This window comes from Eptesicus fuscus, chromosome 1 (genome assembly GCF_027574615.1).
Source record: "Eptesicus fuscus isolate TK198812 chromosome 1, DD_ASM_mEF_20220401, whole genome shotgun sequence".
Classification (NCBI taxonomy): Eukaryota; Metazoa; Chordata; class Mammalia; order Chiroptera; family Vespertilionidae; genus Eptesicus; species Eptesicus fuscus.
Window position 1 is genome coordinate 129,968,853 of NC_072473.1, and position 15,465 is coordinate 129,984,317.

Sequence of the window (15,465 nt, forward strand, 5' to 3'; positions counted from 1 at the left end):
AAGTCTCCCTCCTCCACTACAGAGCTTTCAAGCCCTAAAATATCCTGTGAGAGGCCACGTGGCACCTCGGGTTTCTGGGGCGCGTGGCAACAGGGCAGGGGAGCTCTCCCGCACAGCGTTCCTGGGATGCGTGCCCTTCACCTCTAGGCAGGGGGCGCCTGGGCCCGGGAGAGACAGCAGGCCCAGGGGCGGGCGCTGCGGGGCGCGCTCCTCCCCTGGCCGGTGTCAGGTTTACGGAACAGAGCTTCCAGGCAGGACGCGCGGTGGCCTGACGGACGCGAGAATTCCTTTCGCCTGACCCGGCCCGTCCTGACCCTGCCCGGGCGCGCCATGTTCGCGCGTGGGTCCCGGAGGCGCCGCTCTGGGCGCGCGGTGAGCGAGACTCAGGGCAGCGGCGGGGGGGGGGGGGGGTCAGGGGTAAACTGAGGCCCAGGAGAGGGGGCAGGGGATAGGGGTAGCGAGGAGGCGCTCCATGGAGGGTTTGGGAATCCCCATCCCCAGAATTCCCAGACCGGAGGGGCTGAAGGAAGATGGAAATCTGGTGGCCCACGCTCCCCAATCACCTCCCCGCACACCTTTAAGACCTGGTGTGTTTCCCTGTCGCGTGAATTATGGGAGGGGTCTCTGAGGGCCAAAAGACTGGGTCTTGCGTTCCTGGATCGAGCAGGGACCTTTTGAGCTTCTGAGGAAAGGAACCTCGCCCTGTACCTTGGCGGAAGGTGAACTGAAGAGGGAGGTCCTGCACTCCAGGGGTGCCGGATACTGAGAGTCCAGGGATTGGGATTTGGGGTAAGAAGGCTTACAGGCTTCCACTTGAGCAGAGAGCCTTTGACTTCCTAGATAGGAGGGTCCCTCTCTTCCTTTGGCGGGGGGAGGGGGGGTGTCTCTAGGTGGGGCCTGGATTTGGTGGTCCAGAGGAGAGAATAGCCCTAGGATATGAGGGGTAAGAGCCAAGGCTTCTTGAGGGTTTCTGAATGGATCGGGGGGGTGCCTCCTGTTCCATTGCAGGAGGGTCTCCAGGTCCTTGGGTGAAACCAGGGTTTGGGGAGGGGGGGGGTTCCTGTGTAGATCCCAGGTAAGGATGATGTCTCAGACTTCTACCCTATGGAACTGGAGTGCTGCTGGCCTCGTGGGTGGAGAAAGGGCCTAGATGAAGCCTGGGGTAGACACCCAGGTTAGGGACTCTGCCCTGAGTGGGGCGAGTACGCTGAGTTCTGGAGGAGGTGTTTAAGGCCTGGAGGAGTCAGAGGCTGCGGGGGAGGTGTCCCGGCTGGGTGTGAGGAGTTGGAGGCTGGCCTGGGGAGGGGAATTCCCTGAAAAGGAGGCATAGAGGGAGGTGGCCTCAGCTGTCCCGCCTCTGTCTCTGTTGTGTCCTCCTCCCCCGAGCTCCGGGTGCTGTCCCAGCCTGCCCAGCGCTACCCAGGTAGGACAGGCCCCAGCGTGCGGTCTCCAGCCTTGGAGTGGAAAGGCGGGCCCTAACTTCTCCCTCCCCGCCCCCGCGCCCGGCGGGGTCCCGCGTCTGCCCCCGCCCACTACAGCCTCCCGAGGCAGAGGACCCAGACCGTGGCCAGCCCTGCAACTCCTGCAGGGAGCAGTGCCCTGGCTTTCTGCTGCATGGCTGGAGGTAGGTGACCATCCCAGGGCCTTGCCTTTGTCAGGGCTCCACCCTCAGGAGGGAAATCCTCAGAGACTTAAGCCACGCCCTTGGCTTGACCACTGTCCACAGAGGAAGCTCAATCACGGAAAAAGCCTCACGCTCTGATTCACAGCCCCGCCCCCTGACTCATTCCCTATTGTCTAGTTCCCAGGAGAGCTCCACCCACGAGACAGACCCCGCCCCAGAAGTGTCCTTCCTCAAGCCTGACTCTATCCCTAAGGAGATCTTTGGTCCTCCACACCTCTTTCTTGAGTCAGGAACTCCTCTCCCAGACCCCTGTGCCCTATCTCCTGGAGCTCGATACCTAAAACAATCCATAACGTACTACAGACAGAGAGCCCTATCCGAAAGTTCTGCGGCTCAATACAGGCTAGAGCCCACCTCCAGGGAAAGTTCCCCCAAAATGTCCAGAGCCTCTCCTGATGGGAAGCCCCTAGATGTATAACTCCAATCTCAGACTCAGAACCCCAGCCCTACTCAGGCCCAAGTCCCAGAGCTGAAAGTCAGGGCTGGCCTTGAGACCCCACAGCTCCATCTCTTCACCTCCTCCACCCAGGCTCACAGCCCCACCCCCAGGTCCAGAGTCCTTTGGTGGTGATCATCTGCATGTCCCTGCCCCTCAGTTGGACTTTCTTGGGCTGTCAAGGGATCCAAGTGGGCTACCCTTAGTAATTGACCCCCATCCTGGCCTCCTCAGAAAGATCTGCCAGCACTGCAAATGCCCTCGGGAGGAGCATGCCGTGCACGCAGTGCCTGTGGACCTGGAACGCATCATGTGTCGGCTAATCTCAGACTTCCAGCGCCACTCCATCTCCGATGATGACTCGGGATGTGCCTCAGAGGAGTATGCCTGGGTGCCCCCTGGTCTCAAGCCGGAGCAGGTGACCAGAAGGCACCATCCACTGTTGCTCTCCAGTGGGTGCACACACACTCAAGTAGAAACCTATTTCTGGGGCAACACTAGGGTGTGTGGTCAGACTGTGCCTGTCTTTCTGACCCCTCTGAGATCTAGAGGTGATCAGCCCCCTAAAACTTGAAGGGAACTCTGAGCGATCACTGGGCCAGTTCCTTGGGCCTGTTCACCCATTCCTGTTCTACCCCTTACCTCAGGGCTTATCCTAGCACTTCATTCACATTCCATTGATTAACCCATTCAACAGTTATTGAGCACCGACTGCATGTCAGACACTATTCTAGGTGCTGTGAGGACACAGCAGTGAACAAAATACACCATATACACTGAGTGGCCAGATTATTATGATCTCTGAACGCATAATAATCTGGCCACTCAGTGTATATGTATATACTAGAGGCTCGGTGCACGAAATTCATGCACAGGAGTGTGTGTCCCTCAGCCCAGCCTGCACCCTCTCCAATCTGGGACCCTTCGAGGGATGTCCGACTGCCCGTTTAGGCTCGATCCTGGCTCCGAACTGCTTGCCTGCCTGCCTTCTTGATTGCCCCTAACCACTTCTGCCTGCCAGCCTGATCACCACCTAACCACTCCCCTGCCAGCCTGATTGATGCCTAACTGCTCCCCTGCCAGCCTGTTTGCCTCTAACTGCCCTCCCCTGCAGGCCTGGTCACCCCTAACTGCCCTCCCCTAAAGACCTTTTCACCCCTAACTGCCCTCCCCTAAAGACCTTGTCACCCCTAACTGCCCTCCCCTGCAGGCCTGGTCACCCCTAACTGCCCTCCCCTGCAGGCCTGGTCACCCCTAACTGCCCTCCCCTGCAGGCCTAGTCCTCCCCAACTTCCCTCCTCTGCAGGCCTGGTCCCTCCCAACTGCCCTCCCCTGCTGGCCATCTTGTGGTGGTCATCTTGTGTCCACATGGGGGCATCCATCTTTGACCACATGGGGGCAGCCATCTTGTGTGTTGGTGTGATGGTCAATTTGCATATTACTATTTTATTAGATATGATTAGAGGCCCGGTGCATGAATTTTTGCATGGGTGGGGTCCAGCCAGCCTGGCCAGGGGGAGGGGACATGGGTGGTTGGCCAGCCTGCCTACTAGTCGAATTCCTGGTCGAAGGGACAATTTGCACATTAGCCTTTTATTATATAGGATATACACTGAGTGGCCAGATTATTATGCGTTCAGAGATCATAATAATCTGGCCACTCAATATATATATATATATATATATATATATATATATATATATATCCATATAGAGGTTATTGGCTCCTGAAGGGAGCCAATAATGTCATATGGTGTAAGGTCTGTGGGTTAAAGAAAAGCAGGGAAGTAAGTTGGGGGGTGGAGAGAGATGTTAGGATTGTAAATAGGGTGTCCAGGTAAGCCTTTGTGAGAATATGATGTTTGAGCTTCCTGAAGGACATGAGAGTGAACCATGCAGAAATACTAGGTTAGAGAGATCTAGGAAAATGGAATAGCTAATGCAAAGGTCCTGAGGCAGGAGTGTTCTTGGCATGTGTGAGGAACAGTGAGAATATCAGTACACTGGAGCAAAGTGAGCAACAAGGCGAGTGATGAGGTGGAGGTGGGGTCAGAGAGGTGGCGGGGACATGGAGAGGACTTGGACTTCTACTCTGAATGAGGGAGAAGCCACAAGAGATTTGTGAACAGAGAAGGGATATGATTTGTCTTAGGATTTAACGGGATCCCTCTGGCTACTGGGTGTAGAACAGACTGTAGGAGTGAGGGTGGAAGCAGGGTACCAATGAAAGTGAGAGCACTTCAATAGCATAGGTGGCTGATGATGGTGCTGGCAGTAGAAGGAGTAAGTGTTGGTCAGATTCCAGTTATAATTTGAAAGTAAAGCTGAGAGATTTGTTTGTGGGTGTGAGAGAGAAAGGAGTCAAAGATGACCTTAAAGGTGGGTGGATCAGACCAAGGCAGGAGCATGTTGGAGGTCTAAGAGCATACGTTAAGTTTGGGCATCTGGAATTTGAGGTACCCATTAGACATCTGAATGGCCACTTTGTTTGGAACTCAAGGGAGAGATATAGAGCCGGAGGCATGCATTCGTGAGGCCTTAGCCATGAGGTGGACTTATGGTAGTCATGAGGTCCCAAGGGAGTGAAGGGAGACAGAGGCAAGAGGACCAAGGATTGAGACTGAGGACCCTCCCACATTTAAGGGTCAGTTAGTTGAAGAACCAAAAGAAGAACAGAGGAGTGGCCAATAGGTTTCCTTTTGGTAAGAGGAAACCCAGGACGGTGTGATGTCCTGGAAGCCAAGGGAACACAGTGTTTCCAGGAAGTCATTAACTATGTCAAGTGTTACTGATGGGTCAAGTTGGATGAGAACTGAGACCTGAACAATTACTTTAACAGTGTGAACGTCATCAATGACCCTGACAGGAGCAGCTTTAGAGGAAGGGCAGGGAAGGCTGACTGGAGTGGGGTCTAGAGAGACTGGGAGGAGGGGAAGTGGAAACAATGAGTGCACACAGCTCTTTTGAGGAATTTTGCTGTAAGGGAAGGAGAAAAGTAGACTCAGTAGCAGGAAGGAAAAGTGGGGTCAAGACAAGAGTGAATTCTTGGCATGTTTGGGAGGTGACAGAAATGATCCAGCCCATAGGAAGAAGAGATGGAGGGAGTCAGTAAACATTTCCTTCTGATGATTTTAATTTTCTCAGAGAAGTAGGGATCACCATCCCACTGCATTCCAATCACCCCTCACCGCAGTTGTTTTCTTCCATCCCCCATGTCCTCCCAGGTATACCAATTTTTCAGCTGCCTCCCAGAGGACAAGGTCCCCTACGTCAACAGCCCCGGGGAAAAATACAGGATCAAGCAGCTGCTGCACCAGCTTCCCCCACACGACAGTGAGGTGAGGAGAGAGAAGACAGGAAGGGCATGTCAGGTAGGGGGCACAGCCTGGGCAAATGCCTCACAGCTGGAAAGAAATGGGCAGGATCAGAGGTGAGCTGATCTGAGGTGAAAGGTCTGAAGGGCAGGGGACATTCCTTGGCAAAACCACACGTGGGACTTGGGAGAGGAGGTCAGGGATGGTTCTTTCATCAGGAAGCACCATCTATACAGAGGCATTGAAGTCAACTTTTTGAGCATGGCAGAAATTTGAAAGAGGGTGGGTGGGGGCAGATAACAGGGGAGGAGCCTGTTTGACCCTCACTACCTCAGGCACAGTACTGCACGGCACTGGTAGAGGAAGAGAAGAAAGAGCTCAGAGCCTTCAGCCAGCAGCGGAAACGGGAGAACCTGGGGCGTGGCACTGTGCGCATCTTCCCAGTGACCATCACTGGGGCCATCTGTGAGGAGGTGAGCCATGGAAGGCCTCAGGGAGTGAGTGGTGCCTTTGCTCCAAGCCCTGGCTTGCAGGACCCATATCCCTATCCCACTGTTAGGCAGGGGCCGCCTCTAAGGCCTTCCTGGCCAGCGATGTCTGTGTGTAGGGCTCCCTGGTGGATGGGACTTGTTCCTCAGATCCCTCTGTTGGGTTGGGTCTGTCTCTAAGGAGACCCCAATGGACCTTCTCTATTCGTTTGCTGCCCTCCACACACCTCTCTGGTCCTCTTGTGGTGGAGACTTGTCCTTAAGAACCCACCCACAGTGGTAGGGCCTGTCTCTAGAGCCAGGTGGTGGGTGGAATTTCTCTCTAAAGCACCCTCCCCTCAGTGGTTGGAGCCTGACCTCACATCCTACTGTTAGGTGAGGTCTGTTGCTAAGGCTCCCCCTGGGTCTGGCCTGGCTCTATGGTTTCACCAGCCCTGCAAAATCAAGACCTCCTTTAAGGCCACCCACAATGAGTAGGGTCTGTCTCTAAGGTTTCCCACAGACACAGGGTCAGTTTCTAAGGCACTTTCCTCCTCCCATGTAGGCAGGGCCTTTCTCAAAGTTACCCCATAGGTAAAGCGAGTCACAAAGGTCGAGCATGGGGAAGGCCCAAGTATGATACACACCTTGGCTGATCCCCCATCTAACCATGTTGGTGAGGGTGACAGTGCCTATCTGTCACCTGGCAGTGCGGGAAGCAGATCGGAGGTGGAGACATCGCAGTGTTTGCCAGCCGAGCAGGCCTGGGTGCCTGCTGGCACCCTCAGTGCTTTGTGTGCTCCACGTGCCGGGAGCTGCTGGTGGACCTCATCTACTTCTACCATGCTGGCAAGGTCTACTGTGGTCGCCACCATGCGGAACGCCTGCGTCCGCGCTGCCAAGCCTGCGACGAGGTGATGCCTTACTGCCCAGGGGAGGGAGTGGAGGGCGGGCAGGGCCAGGGAAGGCCCTGCTGACGGCCACAGATGGCCTGCGTCCCCCCCCCCCCAGATCATCTTCTCCCCTGAGTGCACGGAGGCCGAGGGCCGGCACTGGCATATGGGTCACTTCTGCTGCTTCGAGTGTGAAGCATCCCTAGGAGGGCAGCGCTACGTCATGCGTCAGAGCCGTCCCCACTGCTGCGCCTGCTACGAGGCCCGCCATGCGGAGTACTGTGACGGCTGTGGGGAGCACATCGGTGGGTGAACATGGCATTGGAAAGGGGGATGGATGAACATCTAGGCCACAACCCCCTGCCCCCTCCATTCTTTCTGTCCTCCAGGCCCCGCCCACCATTATCCCCGTACTTTCAATCTAGTCCAAGCACCATAACCCTATACCAGTGGTCGGCAAACCGCGGCTCGCGATCCACATGCAGCTCTTTGGCCCCTTGAGTGTGGCTCTTCCACAAAATACCATGGCCTGGGCGAGTCTATTTTGAAGAAGTGGCATAAGAAGAAGTTTAAGTTTAAAAAATTTGGCTCTCAAAAGAAATTTCAATCATTGTACTGTCGATATTTGGCTCTGTTGACTAATGAGTTTGCCAACCACTGCCCTATACCTTTCACTGCAGGTCCCATCACCGATATCCCTCATCCAGCCATACTTTCTAAATCTTCCTACACAATACGAGGCACCACTACACATCTGGGCCCACTTCCAGAGTGCCCTCTAATTCCCAGTACCCCATGGCTACCCTGTCAGCCTAGCTCCTATGCTCCTAAGCTGTACCCTATTCTCGAAGACTCTCCATAAACCTAGCTGAGTGATTTTCAACTCGTGTGCTGCAAGAATTTTTAAAACATGCAATGCCTGACTAATTAGTCAGGGGCACTGACCTCTTTTCCCTTAGATTGTCAAGTAAAAAAGGACAACAGCCAACACAGCAATAGCCGTCTGGTGTGAATGAATCAAAATTATACCTATTTTGTTGTCAGATCAGCAAAGCATATATTTGTGGTGTGCTGCGGAAGTTTAGTCATTAGTTTATGAGTGCCATGAGATGAAAAAGGTTGAAAATCGCTGGCCTAGGTACATCATACTTTCTACCACACCCTGCTCTCTAAGATTCACTTCTTTCCCACCAAGGCCACGCCCTACCACGCCCTGTCCACACCACCCAGGCCTCTTTAAATCCACTGTCCTTCCATCTGAAGCCACCTTACTGTCTAAGCCTGACCCACATCTTAGAGTCCAGTGCCCAGCCCCCACTCTGGGAGGGAGGATCCTGGGAAAGAAAGAGTAGGGAAGAAGATGTTAATCAGCCAGTTTGAGGTACCCTGTGGTGAGGACCAAACCTCGGATTTCCTGCTTTCTCCAAAGAAGGGCGCCATTTTGGAGAGGTGGAGGGGGTAGGAGTCTTGGGGTACCCTGCTTCAGATTACTGCTCTCTTCAGAAGGGCCCCATTTGAGCAGGGTGGGACATGCCGGGGGGGGCGGGGGCCTCTGCCTTAGTTTCCTCCCCTCCCGATGTCCCCCCAGGCCTGGACCAGGGCCAGATGGCTTATGAGGGCCAGCATTGGCACGCCTCAGACCGCTGCTTCTGCTGTAGTCGCTGCGGGCGAGCCCTGCTGGGTCGCCCCTTTCTGCCACGCCGGGGCCTAATCTTCTGCTCTCGAGCCTGCAGCCTGGGGTCCGAGCCCACGGCCTCGGGGCCTGGCCGCCGCAGCTGGAGCGCGAGCACCGTCTCCACACCGCTCACAGCCCCCACAGCCCCTTTCTCTCCTGTGGAGGGGCCATCCGAGACCGCCACCAAAGGCACCAGCACTGCGGCAGAGCCTGGTGAGTCAACCCTGGAGTCCTGCCCAGCCCCTCCGAGGCCCTCCCCCGCCAACCCCTGGTCCCTGGGGTGACTCGCCCCGTCCCTTCACCTGCTGTACACCTGGCCCCACCCCCAAATCATCCCAGGCCTGGGCTGCACCCAAACTACACCTCCTCGTGAACCCTGTCCGCTCCCTTCTAGACAAGGCCCTCCCCTACCTCAACTGGTACCTGCCTCAGCCCAAGTTCCTCCTCCTTTTCTCCGAACCCTGGACCCTCCACCCTACGGAAAACCTAATCACCTCCAGCCTGTGCCACGCCCCTTCCACCAGAAGCCACGCCCCCTCTCACCTATCCAGTCCTGCTCCTTCTGCATTCCAACCTCCCTCCGCTCCACCCAGAGCCGGTCCCAGGCCTCCTATTTCCCGGACTCCCCACTTCGCTGCCCTCTCCGACCCCTGTCCCCTGTCCCCGTCCCGCCCCCCCTCCGCCTTTCCCAGTCCTGATGGAAAGAGGAAAGGAGAAGGGCCTTCCTCAGGGCTCCTCTGGGAGAAGGAAGATGCATACAGGGACTCCCTCCATCTCTCCTTCCAGCTGCAGGCCCCGAGGAGCCCACCCGCTTTCGGAGAGGGGCCCCTCACCGCCACTCCATGCCTGAGCTGGGGCTCCGCAGCGCCCCCGAGCCACCCCCAGGGACCCCCGGCCATTTGGACCCTGAAGATGATTCTTTCAATCGCCAAAGTGCCCCTCGAGTCAGCTTCCGGGACCCTCTGGTGTCTGACGGAGGCCCTCGGCGGACCCTGAGTGCGCCTCCAGCCCAGCGCCGCAGGCCTCGCAGTCCCCCTCCCAGGGCCCCCACACGTCGCCGCCACCATCACCAACACCGCAGACGCCGGTCTGGCAGACTTCACCACCAATGTAACTTGGGATCGGACTCCGAATCTTGCTCCAGCTCCCCCTCCAGCTCCAGTTCAGAGTCCTCGGAGGATGATGGCTTCTTCCTGGGAGAACGCATCCCCCTGCCCCCGCACCTGACCAGGCCCCTGTCTGCTCAGGACACTGCAACAAAGACCCCCAACTCTCCATCTCCAGTGGCCCCCGAGAACTCGGGCCCAGGGACGCCTCGCCAGGCCAGAGACAAGAACTGCATAGTGGCTTGAAGGCGAGGCTGTCCTGGAGGGCTCCATTTCTCCACACTCAAGACTTGAGAATAAATCCCCTCCCTTTCTACCTCTGTTTGTACCATTGAAGTGTCTTAATAGTTGGTGTAAAACAGGCCTGGCTTCTTCGCCTCTTTGCTCAGCTGCCTCCCTTCCCTATTTTGCCCCTCCTGATGCTTGAGATATCCCCATTTGATCAAAGGATTAACTTATTCATTACCATATATTCTAACCATCTGTTTATTATTTATTCATATGTATCCCTCCACAGAACCACCTCCCACACTGAGGTGATTTGCAGTGTGTCACAACCTGGGGAGTCTGAAACTGAGGCACCCTCTCCCTCATTTTGCGGCTTAGGTGGGGGCATAGCTCGGGCAGAACTGGTGTCTGCTTCTAGATGCTTCAGAAGGGGAACCGAGGCACACCCATAGAGGTGGCCACACCCAGGAGGGTTGATTGGCAGGCTGGAAGACACATTCTTCAGATAAAGGCACTTTTACCTCAATAGGAGGCTGGGAGTTGGCTAGGAGTGTTTGTAGGGGTGGGGAGCAGTGATTTCGATGGAAGTTATTTGCAGGTTGCAGAGAGAAATCAAGGTAGTTCACCTACACCGGGCCATCTGTAGGGTCTGCAAGTGAGGAAAAGAGAGAAAGCAGTTTGGATCCATATGCCCACTTTACAAACAAGAATACTGAAGCTTATGGTACTTGTTGATACTAAAGCCGTAAGTAGCAATAAAGGACAGAGCTGGCATTCATGCCCTTTCCTTCTCTCCTCAACCTCCTCAACAACACCCCCCTACACACACACACACACACACACACACACTTACTTACCCGTAGGGGCTGCTGTGTGTCTTTGCTGCCTCAAGGGGAAAGTGAAATAGGCATCAAAGCCAAAGAGGCATGCGGCGATTAGGCCCATCACCTGGAAGTGGGGATGAGAGTGAGGGGCTTTGGATTAGGCTGGTCAGCCTACTCAGCCTCTTACCTTCTTGTATCTACTACCTCCAGTGACTGCCCCATGAAGGGATGGCGACTAAAGCCCCAGGTTGGGAAGCCAGAGAGCTCCAGGAAAAGGTCAGGAAACTGGACTCCACCCGAACTCTCCCTTCTCCTAGTACTGCTCGACTCAGGAGAGCCACGTGGTGGCCCCCCGTCTAAGTGGCACCATTCCCAGTGTACATGTGAAACCAAGTTCTAGCAGATGGCAGTCTAGTGTGTTGACAAAGATCCTGGGTCAGGCCAGGGATGGCCCTTTACAGCAAATGATGATCTTGGGAGGAATCAAGGCTCTGGCCAGACTTGCCTGCAGACCCTGAGGACAAGGGTGGCCTGTTGTGGATTATACACTTTCTGCCAGAAGCAGAGACAGAAATGGCCCCTAGATCCTCAACTCTTCCTCTCTCTCTCTCTCTATCTATCTATCTATCTATCTATCTATCTCTATCTCTCTCTGCTTTGGAGCTGCCTCTGAAGTCTTTACCCCGGCGATGATTTTGGAGCTGTTTCCTTTCTCCACGAGCACAATGATGGAGATGATCAGGTAGAGGATGGATGCTATGAGGGTTCGGAAGAAATCCTGTAAGGAGTAGAGAGAGGAGGGAAGTCAGCATCCAGAGTTCCCAGGACAATCCCAACTGCTGAGGCCCCTCCCTAGTCTAGCCACTTCTGTCCCCTTTCTCACACTCCAAGGCCAGTTGATGATCCTTATCCTGGTGTTCAGGTCACACATGTAGATGACAAAGAAGACAGCAGCAAGGATCATCTCAACCACTGACAGAGAGAAGTATGCTGATGTGGAAGCGATGAAGCAGATCAGAATCACCAGGCACAGTATCTGGAAGGATGACATGAGGAAGGGGACCTCCATCAACTCCCTGGGCTGAGGGGATGGGTTAAAATCAGGGGTCTCTTGGCCCAACTGGCATGGCTCAGTGATTGAGCATCGACCTATGAACCAGGAGGAGGTCACAGTTTGATTCCCATTCAGGGCACATGCCCCAGTTGCAGGCTCAATGCCCAGTGTGGGGCGTGCTGGAGGCAGCCGATCAATGATTCTCTCTCATCATTGATGTTTCTCTCTTTCTCCCTCTCCTTTCTACTCTGAAATCAGTACAAATATATATATATTTTAAATCAGGGGTCTCAAACTCAGGTGCCTACCAGGACTGGGAAGATGACAAATAATCATAGCTAAACACTTATTGTGCTCTCATTGTGTTCCCAACATTGTTCTACGAGCTGTACAAGTATTAACTCACTTAATCATCCCTGCAACCCAATAAACTGGGTACTGTTATTAGTATCTTTATTTTATAGATAAGAAACGTGAGACACAGAGACATTAAGTGACTTGCCCAGGGTCACCCAGCTAGGAAGGGTAGAGTTGGGTGCCTCAGTTTCCCTCTTTCCCTTCTAAGATAGGGGCGGCCTGCTGGGAGTGGCCCTGCCAGGTGTTTTGTGAGCAGTGCTGGAGCCAGCTTGGGGCGGGCGGGACGTGCAGTTCCCCAGGCAACCCCTTTGGGAAGCAGTGAGAGTGTCACCAGAGGGGCAGGGCTCTGGTTAAAGGCACCGCACCCCTTTTACAAGTGACTCAAAGGCGGCGTCCACTTTGAGGGGAGGGGGCGGGAAACGGAGGCTCCAAAACAGCGAAGGACCTCCCGCCCCACCACCGAAGGGCCAGAAAGAACCAGGGAACGGCTGGGCGCCCAACCCGGAGGACTAGCACGGGGCTCCACCCCAACAGGCCCCGCCCCTGGGCGCCCCGCCAGCCCGCCCGACAGCGCTCAGGCCGCGCCACGCCCTGCCACGGGAGGTCCCCCACCTCCCAGCCCCCTGGAACCCCATCCTTGAGCCCACGGATGAGTCCACGCGGTCTCCGTCCAGTGCGTTCCCCAGATGCCCCATGGACCCCTGGCCTCACCCCTTGGCCCAGCAACTCCCGACCACCCTCTCCAAACCCCGTCGACTCGCCCTGCGCCCCTGGTTTCGGGCCTCGGCCACGAACCCACTTCCCCCGTCCCTCTGCCCAGCACCCGCGGCCACGCGCCTTCCTCGGCGTGCGTGTGTGTGTGTGTGTGTGTGTGTGTGCGTGCGATCCAGCCACTCCACCCCGCCCTTGCCCACCCGCCAGCCCCGGGACGCTCACAATCTCAGCAAACAGCAGAATCCCCTTGAGGGTGCGCGCGAAGTTGGTGCAGGCGGCCCAGCAGCCGGGGGCCGAGAAGCGATCGGAGTCCGCCATGGCGTGGGCCGGAGTCCCCGGGGGCGCGGACGATCTGCTCGGTTTCTCGTGGGCTCGTGGACACTGCACACCCAGCCGTCTTGCCCTCCGTGTGGCCGGGAAGGGGGCCCTGGGGCGAAGGAGGGAGTGAATCACCAAGCCCAGCAGCAGCGGGCGGGGCCTGAGGGGGCCGGGCCAGGTGGCTGCCGCCCCGGAAGCCCCCTGGCCCCGCCCGCCCAGGATCGTCCCCACCCGGAACGCAGCCACCCGGGGCGCCCCATCTCCAGAGGTGCCAGCCTTTGAGACTTGGCACTTCGGGGTACCTGGAACGGTAATGGCCAAACCCTTTGCCCTTTTAGAATGCAAATATTGCCAGGGCTGCCTCAACTCAGAGCCCAGGAGAGCTTGCCTTTGGGAAGGACTGACTGGGTTTCCTGAGCTGTAAACAAACAAACAAACAAACAAACAAACGGTGGAGGCCCTGGTGAAACCTAGGTATATTGCCAGAATTCGGAATATTTCAAATTTTGGAAAATTTTCCCAGTGCAGCCCTAGCTGGATTGGCTCAGTGGATAGAGTGTCAGCCTGTGGACTGAAGGGTCCCAGGTTCAATTCCCATCAAGGGCAGGTGACCCTATTGCGGGCTTGATCCCTAGTAGGGGCATGCAGGAAGCAGCCAATCAGTGATTCTCTCTCATCATTGATATTTCTCTCTCTCTCTCTCTCTCTCTCTCTCTCTCTCTCTCTCTCCCTCTCTCTCTTTCTCTCTCCCTCTCCCTTCCTCTCTGAAATCAATATATTTTTTAAAATTTTCCCAGTGCATAGATGGTGTATTACTTAACATTCAGTGGTGGGTGAGACTGCCCATTTTGTGTGTGTGTGTGTGTGTGTGTGTGTGTGTGTGTGTGTGTTAAGCATGTTAAAATATTTCCTCAAGCAAAGGCGTGGATGTTCACTATAAGTGGAATAAAGTAGGACAGAAAATTGTGCCTCATTGAGCCAGATCAGGTTTTGCAACAAATGGTTCCAAATTGTGGGGAAACTCTCAGTTTCCAGAGCTGTGGGGACTTGGGAATTTCGGATAAAGGATCTCGGACGTGGAAAAAACCTCTTGGCAGTGATGGGAATCGGACTGCAGTGGCGCACAGGCCGAGAGAGAACAGGGCCTGGTGAGCATCTGCTCAGTAAACGGGGGCAAACACTATGAATAGTGTTCGAGCTCAGGGTGTATCTGATACTCTGTTCTGCAATCCTAGGGAAGTCCGCTTTTCTGGTTCTGAGGCAAGGGGCTGTCAGCCCGGCCCTCCATGAGGAATGGAAAAGGAACAGGAGTTTTATTGCTGGGAGCTTGGCAAGATGGGGGGAAGCTTCTTGGGGTGCCAGGCTGGGTGACAAGGCTGACAGCATTTGGAGAGTGTGTTGCCCTGAGCAAGTAATTTCTCCTGACTCGGGCTGGATTTCTGCATGTGAGACAGGCACCTGGTTAGGTGTGCTGGGAGCACACTCTCTAGATTGGACATTGGTTTTATTCTCAGCTCATTTGAGGAGAGAGTTGTGGCTGGAAGGCCAGGATAGTTCAACCGAAGGGCTTTCACGCTCTCCATCCCTTAGGCTCTGGCCCCTCAAAACCAAAGAGGGGACTCCCCTCTTTCAGCCCAGTGAAAGAGTGATTGGATAGTGGAAGGGATGAAGCCTACTTTCCTAGGGCTCAGTGTGTGCTTTCCAACTGTGTGAAGACTGAAAACGTGCTTGCGTTTCTAGAGCATAACATACTCTGCTCTTCATCGGGGCCTTTGCACCTGATTTTCCTGCTGCTGTCAATGTACTTCTCCCAGTTCTTTATACATCTCGCTTCTGGTCATTCAGGTCTCAGCTCAAGTGTTATGTCTTCAAAGAGGCCAGCAACCCACCATAATTACCTTCCCCAATATAACCTCCTTTTGCTGTCTTTATAACTCTCACTTTTTTAAATTTATTTATTGATTAAGGTATTACATGTGTCCTTATTCCCCCATTACCGCCCACCTCCCATTCATGCCCCCACCCCCCTGTTGTCTGTGTCCATTGATTAGGCTCATATGCATGCATATAAGTCCTTTGGTTGATCTCTCTCCCTTACGCCCATCCTCCCCTACCTTCCCTCTGAGGTTTGACATTCTGATTGATGTTTCTCTGTTTCTGGATCTATTTTTGTTCATCAGTTTATGTTGTTCATTATATCCCACAAATGAGTGAGATCATGTGATATTTATCTTTCTCTGCCTGGCTTATTTCACTTAGCATAATGTTCTCCATCTCCATCCATGTTGTTGCAAATGGTAAGAACTCCCTTTTTCCTGCAGCGTAGTATTCCATTGTGTAGATGTACCACAGTCTCACTTCTGATATTATTCATTTTCCTGTCTGTTCTGACATG

The 15,465-nt window shown here is 54.8% G+C and overlaps 2 protein-coding genes across 4 annotated transcripts; one reads left to right on the forward strand and one right to left on the reverse strand.

Annotated features, from left to right (window-relative positions):
• The first annotated feature begins 258 nt into the window (after positions 1 to 258).
• PRICKLE3 (prickle planar cell polarity protein 3) lies at positions 259 to 10,001 on the forward strand. Of its 3 annotated transcripts, none has more exons than XM_008158240.3 (9): positions 259 to 372; positions 1,539 to 1,624; positions 2,355 to 2,538; positions 5,345 to 5,458; positions 5,770 to 5,907; positions 6,612 to 6,815; positions 6,913 to 7,099; positions 8,383 to 8,682; positions 9,256 to 10,001. In XM_008158240.3, exons 1-9 carry the CDS (start codon positions 331 to 333, stop codon positions 9,819 to 9,821), a joined length of 1,821 nt encoding a protein of 606 aa, XP_008156462.2. In that variant the 5' UTR covers positions 259 to 330; the 3' UTR covers positions 9,822 to 10,001. The 3 variants fall into 3 exon arrangements, with proteins under 3 accessions (XP_008156462.2, XP_054570019.1, XP_054570015.1); XM_054714044.1 differs by lacking the exon at positions 259 to 372 and adding an exon at positions 724 to 789 and having other exon boundaries at positions 9,256 to 10,000; XM_054714040.1 differs by lacking the exon at positions 259 to 372 and adding an exon at positions 1,333 to 1,423 and having other exon boundaries at positions 9,256 to 10,000.
• A 44-nt stretch (positions 10,002 to 10,045) lies between these two features.
• Positions 10,046 to 13,204, reverse strand: PLP2 (proteolipid protein 2). The gene is made up of 5 exons (XM_008158239.3): positions 12,975 to 13,204; positions 11,511 to 11,663; positions 11,310 to 11,405; positions 10,661 to 10,751; positions 10,046 to 10,452 (listed from the first exon to the last, which is right to left on the reverse strand). Exons 1-5 carry the CDS (start codon positions 13,068 to 13,070, stop codon positions 10,430 to 10,432), a joined length of 459 nt encoding a protein of 152 aa, XP_008156461.1. The 5' UTR covers positions 13,071 to 13,204; the 3' UTR covers positions 10,046 to 10,429.
• Positions 13,205 to 15,465: the final 2,261 nt, after the last annotated feature.

Bases quoted from the DNA above. Each gene is read 5' to 3' on its own strand.
- PRICKLE3 (XM_008158240.3), top strand. From the start codon at position 331: ATGTTCGCGCGTGGGTCCCGGAGGCGCCGCTCTGGGCGCGCG. The intron at 2,539-5,344 runs GTGACCAGAAGG...ATGTCCTCCCAG, and splicing joins CTGGTCTCAAGCCGGAGCAG to GTATACCAATTTTTCAGCTG. The intron at 5,459-5,769 runs GTGAGGAGAGAG...TCACTACCTCAG, and splicing joins TTCCCCCACACGACAGTGAG to GCACAGTACTGCACGGCACT.
- PLP2 (XM_008158239.3), bottom strand. From the start codon at position 13,070: ATGGCGGACTCCGATCGCTTCTCGGCCCCCGGCTGCTGGGCCGCCTGC. The intron at 11,406-11,510 runs GTGAGAAAGGGG...TACTCCTTACAG, and splicing joins TCATCAACTGGCCTTGGAGT to GATTTCTTCCGAACCCTCAT. The intron at 10,752-11,309 runs GTAAAGACTTCA...CCCCACTTCCAG, and splicing joins GCTCCAAAATCATCGCCGGG to GTGATGGGCCTAATCGCCGC.